At 38.0% G+C, this 8,537-nt stretch overlaps 1 protein-coding gene across 1 annotated transcript; it reads right to left on the bottom strand.

Moving 5' to 3' along the window:
* Window positions 1–5,041: 5,041 nt before the first annotated feature.
* LOC125271855 (olfactory receptor 52N2-like) lies at window positions 5,042–5,601 on the bottom strand. Its single transcript, XM_048196171.1, is given in 2 exon segments — window positions 5,042–5,382; window positions 5,385–5,601. Coding segments are annotated over 2 exon segments (558 nt in total).
* Window positions 5,602–8,537: the final 2,936 nt, after the last annotated feature.

The raw sequence follows: 8,537 nt of genomic DNA, 5'->3' as shown, positions 1-8,537 counted from the left end.
CCAATAACTGCGCTGTAGTATGCATAAGATTATAATTGCGGTATTATGCATGAGGAAGTATCACTTCTCTCGCCTCAGTCTGTTGTCATTCAGAGACATATCGTTGGTGCTCGTTTCCTCAGTGCTACAATAGTGTGTTTTCCTGAGATGCGACCAGAGCAGAGGTTTGTGTGCATGTGGATTGTTTTGCTGTAATCTTCCAGCACAAATGGAAAATACGTTTGCGTGAGATCGCATTACAGCGGAGAATTCAAATGTCACAAAAATGCTGCTCATTCACCTCTGCCTGCTCTAGCTGCGTTCAAACACGCGAGCCGTAGACTGTTTCCTTCAGCACAGCAGCACGTGTTGTTTGTATCTTGCTCACGATGCGGTCAGAACTGGAGTTTGAATACGAACACATGAAAAATACGACTGTTATTATGATATAGACGCGGAGCGCGCATATGATCGGTTTCAGCGCGGAGCTCCGCGATGAGTTTAATAACACTAGCCATGTGGCACATAGCTCATACAGAATAAAGCATCCGTGTTTAAAGTTTTTATTTCACACATTCTCCTGCACCAAACATTAACCAGCAGGGTGTAGTTATGCACACATATTTCATCAAGCTTCTTCAAATGAATTATATGTGCAAACAGGACACTGATACAGTGGTGTAGCCTATCTGAATGCGACGACACGATTATTCTATTATACAAAAGACTGATTTTGAGACTGCAGTGCTCATAAATGTAATCAAAGTAGCCTATTATTAGCCCTATTAAATATTCTTTCGCATTTCTCCCTTGTGCTTTTTATTCTACTGTAAATGCTGTGCTCCATCCTGTCACCATGCCATCACTCATTCCTTCTGTCGACATGTGAAACGTTTTTACTTTTTTTATTGATAAGATTGCTGGAATTTGATCTCAGACTATCTGTTAGTAATGATCTTATCGTTCCCTTTAACCTTTCAAATCAATTGACTTGTTTCATGCCTGTCTCTCTTTTACAGCTCAAAAATATAATTGTGCACATGAAGCCTACCAGGCCACCCTGTGATGTGATTCCTTCTCTTTTATTTAAAGAGGTGGTTGATTCTATTGGTCCAAGTATTTTATCCATTATGAATAGTAATTGACATCTGGTGTTGTTCTGACTAGCTTTAAGCATGCAGTTGTCTAGCACCTTCTTCAAAAAAGCCGGCTTAGACTTCAGTGACATGAATAGTTTTCATCCCATGATAATTGCCTTTTATATCAAATATATTGGATAAGATTTTGTATGCACAGCTTAATGATTTTTTGTGGAGGAACAACATTTTGGATAGATTCCATTCAGGGTTCAGAGCTGGCCATAGAGAGTCGGCTCTTTTGAGGGTTTCTAATGATATTCTATGTGGTGTTGATTCTGGAAGTTATGTTATTCTTCTAATTACTGTTAGATCTTACCACCGCATTCGACTCAGTTGATCATAAGATTCTCATTGATTGTCTTAGAGACCAGGTTGGCATTCAGGGTTTAGCCTTGGAATGGTTTTCCTTATATTTTAAAAGATAGGACTTTTTCAGTCAGTCTAGGGAACTACTCTTCACTTGTTTCCCCTCTCATGTGTGGGGTTCCTCAGGGCTCAAATTTGGGACCAGTTTTGTTCTTCCTTTATATGTTCCCTTTAGGATCGGTCTTTGAAAAATATGGCATTCATTTTCATTGACTGCCTGGGGTTGCTTCCAGAGAAAAATCTTTCTAGTGTGAACCTTGGTGTCATTCTTGACTCTGAGCTTAAATTTGATAATCAAATTAATGCTGCTGTAAAAAAAAAAAATATATATATTTTTTTCATCTTAGATCTATATCTAAGTTGAAGTCTATCCTCTCTTTTGAGGAAATAGAGAAAGTTGTGCACAACTTTCTGTGTGAAATAGAAAAGAGAAAGCACATTAGTCCTGTGCTTATCAAACTACACTGGTTCCCTGCACGAAACAAAATTCATTACAAAGTGCTGATATATATTTTTAAAGCTTTGCATGGCTTAGCACCAGAGTGTTTCTGATTTAATCAGTCTGCATTAATCTAATAGGTGTCTGTGTCAAATGATCAATTACACCTTATGGTTCCTTTTCTGTTGCAGCTCAAAGGCTTTGGAATGACCTTCCTCCGTCTGTAAAATCATCTCCTACAGTTTGTGTATTTCAGGGTGCACTAAAAACTTGTATTTCGTAGTGCACTAAACTTTTCTTTAGCATTTGAAAATGCTTTGTAAGTTGTTGTTGTGTGGTATATGTTTTATTGGTTCTAAGTTTATTTTTATTATTTTATTTACTTTATGTATAGCACTTTGGTTCCACATTGTGGTAATGAAAGTACTTCAGAAATAATGTTTGAGTTGAGTCGAGTTATGATTAATAAAGCCCATCTCTCTGCATCACTGAGTTCTCGCCTCATCCCTTCACCCAACCCTGAGAAGACAATAGGTCCAACCCCCAAACAAGCAGATCTACCGCCAAGACATATGCCCTGCTGCTGCTCTAAAGAGCCATGAGATCACATGTTTTGATATCTATGTGTGCCTGGGCTACCATGCCGGATGGCTTAACTCCAGTGGCCTATGACTATGTCTGCCTTGGCTACTACACCGAATCGTTTAACTCTTGTGGCTTATATGTGTGTGCCTGGGCTATCACACTGAATCACTTAGGTCTTGTGACTTATATGACTTACTAGAAACAGTGATACTCAGAGCATGTAGCTGTGATTGCATTGTTAAAGGGACTTTGTTTTGCAGGCATTGACCACAGAATCAACACTAATGTGAATGTGCACAAATGTCTGAACTAAATCACGATCACATAACTGGTTTAAACAAACACATACACATATTCATGGATACATGGGTAAAATGGAAAATTAAAGTGAATGAATGAAAATGAATGAAAATGAATCAGAAACAGGGGAATTAAGTTATGGAAATGTAAGAGTCAGCTAACCCCCTGAACAAACCAAACCAGTTTCTAAACTTAAAGAACCTTGCTAGTAAGGGGTCTACAGCTTATACTATACCTCCTTTTAATTCTTGATCGTTCAGTAGTTTGATGGTGGTAAAGTTGCAACAGGTTATTCCAGATTGAGGGATGACGAATTTCAGTGGTGTTAGTCTGATTCTGTTATGGTCAGGGAAGTTGCAACAGGGCTGGTTGTAACTTTGAGGCTCCCCTGGGTGTGCAGCTGCACACCGGGGCAAAGTCCCATAGCGTCTTGGTCAGACTGGTTGTCTCCAGTCTTTGTCTGTCATTCCTATGGCCTGTGCATGTGGCAGCCTCTCTCCACATTGTGATGTGCCTTAGGTACCATGGTAACCAGAGGGCTGGTCTGCTTTTTAGGGGTCCTCAGTTCCACAGACACCTTGGCACCGGAGTTGTGACAGAGGGGATCCTTACTTCTGTGTTAAAGAAGGAGAGTCGTGATCTCAACACCAACATGGACATGCCCTCGCAGTGAGGGCATGTACCATCCACTAGCGCTGACTCAGCGTGCAGTCTACCCAGACATGTGAGACAGTGGTCGTGGCCATCAGAGGAGGTCAGGAAACGACCGCATCCAGAAACACACGGACGACATCTTGACATCTTGAAAAAGACGCTGATCGCCCGTGCTTGCTCTTTCAGTATACCTCACCAGCCGAAGAACACAGGGATGAGTGCAGTGCCGTCCTGTGCACAGCGCGCCGTCACACTTCACCGCTGAGCGTGCCTTCCCAACCAGCTGGAGAGACTCGAGCAGCCACCAGAGAACAGCCGTAGAGCAATTAAAATGGCTGTTTTCAGGACCGAGTCCTTTAGCAATTAAAATTGCTGTTTGCTCTCTTATGAATCAGAAATTCACTCTTATAGAGGTGAAAGGAAGATCAGCCGATCAGCTCCGAAGCAAAAGTATGAATGAAGGTGAGTATGCCGGCCCTATTTATACCCGGATGCCGGGGGTGTGGTATGCTTGGCCAATTACTGTTTTGAAAGGTGATTGCACACCTTGTCAACCGTGACTGACTGAATGGGAATCAAGGATTCAGGAGCTCCATGGCATAAAATATAATGAATGCAGATCATGGTTTAAACCTTTCTACAAGGTTTTGTTAAAATGCAGAGTATGAATCATTAATTTTAATTTGTATAAACCAAAAGGACATAGAGCTTTAAAGTTTTTAATTGTATTATTAATTTTATGTAGGAACATTGCTATTCTTCATGTATATGTATCATCATTATACTGTGAAATATACAGATTTTGTATCTGTAAATTTAAATGTATAATAAAAGTAAATCGCCATTTTTGTAGACATCTTGTAATTGGGCTGAGAAAGAGAATGAAATAAGAGAATGAAACCCCCACCCAATCCCCCTTAGTCCTTGATGTTTTAAAAACTAGAAATGCCACTGAAGAGACTTTCACTGTTTGGGTCTGAACGGTTCTGTAAATTTTATCAGCCTGAGTTAACGGAATTATATTTTTACAGTTAAAATGCAAACAGTTTACAGTTTAAATTACAGTTAAAATAGAAATCCCTTTCTAAATGCTGTTTTTTTTCATTTCTTCTATTAAAATGACAGTCATTGTAAATGAGTCAGTGTATTACCATTTTTGAGAGTAGCATCCATGTTTATTTAATTCATTGCAAAGCTAAGACCTTTTGCAGTTTTTATGAACTTTAGAAATGCTTGTCTTATTTCTTTTGTTCTCACCCCATAAATAATTGGGTTAAAACAACTTGGGAAAAGCAAGTACATTGTGCTCACAAATACACGACTACTGGGAGAAAAATTATTTCTTATTCTGTATGACAAGAATGCAATCAAGGCAAAAGTCAAAGTAAATGACATAACAATGATGTGAGTAATACAGGTGTTTAAGGCCTTCATGTTAGTTTTGTCAGATTTGAACACAGAGGTAAAAATCAGAATGTAAGAAACATTGATAAGAATAAAATCTGCAGTTGGTATAAGGAAAGCAGTCAAAAGTCCTGCAATGTTATTAATGGATATATCCTCCACATGCTAACTGAACCTAATGCCATGTGTGCTCACAGAAACAATGGTCGATAAAATTTGTTAAACAATATGACAGTTTTCCAGCCAGAGAGACCGTAATGACCACCAGGATTACATTTCTGATTAATGGCACAACAACAAACTTTAGAAAGTTAGGAATTTCCATGTATTTGTGATAATAAAGAGGGCTGCATATTGCAAAGTAACGATCCAGTGCCATCCACAAAAGCAAAGTAGACTGAAATGTTCCAACAAAATGAAGGCAAAACATCTGTATCAAACAACCAGTTAAAGATATCCCACTCCAATTAAACAAAAAGTTCAGAAGCATGTTAGGTACAAAAATATAGGCAACATCAAGTCTACAACTGCCATAAGACTAATTAGTACATACATTGGGGAATGCAAAGATTTTTTAGTGTTGATTAAATATATGAGAATAGAATTTGCTGTGATAGCCAATAAAAACATCAGAAAGAAAGGGACAAATAAAAAAGGTCTCCATTCTCCTAGGCTGTAGAAACCAACCAGTTTGAAGTCTGTGAAAGAAATATTTTCTGCAGGAAGGTCCTTCATGCTGTAAAATGTCTTTACACTCAAGAGTATTCTGTTCAAATTATGTTGATGAAACTGAAAGAAATAAACATAGTTAATCAAGTTTCCCTGTACACAACATGAAATTTCTTCAATGTGAGAACAAATATATCTCTAATGGTATTGGTATTTTCAGATGTCATTCATCATTATGGTCTTCAAGAAGGAATTGCAATAAACTTTAAAATACCACCAACAACAAGTAACAATAGTTTATTAGATTTGGCTGAATGTATTCCTGTCAATATGCAACATTTCAATTTACCTTAATTCTGAGCCTTTGTTTTTACTGTGATTTAATTTACACAAACAGGACTATTGAGAGGAAAAAAAGTCCAAACTGAATGCTTTCTTAAGTTGGCAGAAGGATTGAGGAATAAACAATAAATATAACATTCTACCCCTTTACGGTAATAACAGAAATCATAATTTCTCTTCATCCTGAAATTCATTTTTGTTTTTAGTTAATACCTTGTCTTACATCTTAGCTGTGAAATGAAAGGTAGACACATATCATGGTCTTTAAATACACCTGTGTTGTGTCCCCAAGAGTCTGTGCAATACTGTATTCCCATAGAGCTCACCCTCATAACATTTTAAGGCATAAACATTGTATTTTATATTATGTGAAATACTTCAAGGGAATTAAAAAGTACATTAAACTTTGTTTAATTGTTTATTCTTCAGACTTGTGAATAAGATGTGTATCTAATATTTATATGTCCAACAACTGCAAATTATATTTTCATCTAACTTAATTCATATTTTTAATATAATAATAATATCTAATTCATACATGGAGAATATACACAATAAGAGGAATGTTAATGAAGTTATTGTGTAAAACAAAATTAGATTTTACAATAGCAAGCTTTTGACCAGCAGATGTCCTCAGCATACTTTTTTTCTTGTGCATTTCTCAACAGTGAGTCATTGTACAAAGAAATGGTTCAACTAATTGCTAGTTTCATTTAGGTAACACTAAGCAGAAGGGTAAAATTTGGAAGTGAGTTAGATACTGGATCACTCTCTGATTGCTTTTGCTAATCTACCCCCTCTTTGCCAATGAGAATATCAAAGCAGAGCAGCTGTGCTGGTGTAGATAGGGAGGTTGAAATGTCCTGTATTGGAGCAGTGAGTGGGTTGTCTGTGCCTCCTGGAACAAGTTAGCTCTGACATTACTTAGGTGAATTTGACATTCAATTTTTTTTTTTTTTGCTTAATGTTTGTCTACAGTTTGGCAACACTAGCCACACAACTACAAGAAAGTGAAAAAGATTAATATTCACACAAGCAGACATATTAACCAAAAACATAAATGTATTGTTTTTTGAGAACAAAATTAACCATTGTACACCTTGGAAGCACTTTGGATGTTCATTTTGTTAACCAATGTAACATTTAATAATGAAACTACAATAAAGAACAGCAATATTTTAAATTATTGTTATTGTTTTTGTTTTTTTAAGATATTTTAAAAATTAAATTTTAACTGTGATGGCAAAGCCACATTATCAGCAGCTTTCGCTCTAGTCTACTTAAAAAATCTTATGGTGTATTATCCTTAAAGGGTTGGTTCACCCAAAAATGAAAATTCTGTCATTAATTACTCACCCTCATGTCATTCCACAACCGTAAGACCTTTCATTCATCTTCAGAACACAAACGATGATATTTATTGATGAAATCTGAGAGCTTTCAGTCCCTTCATTGGGAGCAATGCGATTTACACATTCAAGGTCCATTAAACGGTAGGAGAGAGATCCATTAAAGTAACCCATGTCACTCCAGTGGTTTAACCTCAATTTTATGAAGCGACACAAGTGCTTTGTGCTGATTTGGAAATTATTAAGCAAAGTTGAAAATCATTGTGCTGCTTGCATTTCTTGCAAGTCAAATTTTGGTTTTAAAATTGGCCAAACATTTTTCTAGAAACACATCAGTAGGCTACTTTTGAGAGATGGGAAATTTTTGAAAGTAAAATGCTGTTCCATAACATGCAACCAGATCTTATGGGAATTCATAAGCAAGTACAAGTTGTATGCATACAAAAAAAGTACAAATTTTGTATGCATTTGAATGATCTAATTTAAAGAAACAGATGGGTTTGGTTTCTTGGACAGGGTTGAAATCAAGCCAAGAGTAGGCCTTAATCTAGAATAGTTAATTGTGGCTTAAAAATGGCTCTCTGAAACACATATTAAGTTACAGAATATTAACATCCCTTTCGAAAGGGAACTTCAACTCTGCATTCATAGCGCATTGGGGAACGAAATATCCACGCCACCATGCTGAAGGAGAGTGCCATGCCGAGACGGCTAGACAAGCGTCAAGTAGTTTTCGAGAGAAACTCCTGGAAGCAACTTCACCTTCGGGTCACGTAAGGCTGTCAGTGACAGCATTTCCCTACGGCCAACAGCCTAAGCTAAGCCTCAAAGAGGCCTTACTGCAGAAAGCCTAACCAAGGACTGCTCCAGGCTTCTGGGACCAACGTTCCTAAGAAAGAGGTCCCTTCAAGGGAATGTGGCTAGGGAACAAACGGGAACCCCTGGCCAGTCACTGCAAAAGGCCACCAGGAGAGGCCGACCTAATCTGACAACTGGACAAACTCAGTCTTGGCCAACCCTGTCTGTAAACATAATCTCCACAATGCATTCTTCATAGAAGATAGCAAGTAAGAGCGACTGCAAACCTGAGAGTAAACAACTCAAACCAACTCGTGAAGACGGGCATCCTGGAGAGCAGAACTCAGCTGAATGCTCTGAACCCTCGTATTGAGAGGTGTATACTCTGCTCAAGCCTAGGATCTACTCAGCACCTGATATTCGCACTGAGGAGGCCTGTGATCTGAGGAAACCCTGATACAGGGGAGCACAAACCAGCCTGGGGGCTGTACACACAAAATAGTGTGTAAAAAT

This window comes from Megalobrama amblycephala, linkage group LG1, assembly GCF_018812025.1.
Source record: "Megalobrama amblycephala isolate DHTTF-2021 linkage group LG1, ASM1881202v1, whole genome shotgun sequence".
Lineage (NCBI taxonomy): Eukaryota > Metazoa > Chordata > Actinopteri > Cypriniformes > Xenocyprididae > Megalobrama > Megalobrama amblycephala.
Note: the sequence above shows the minus strand (reverse complement) of the source record. Positions and strands in the feature narration are given on the sequence as shown.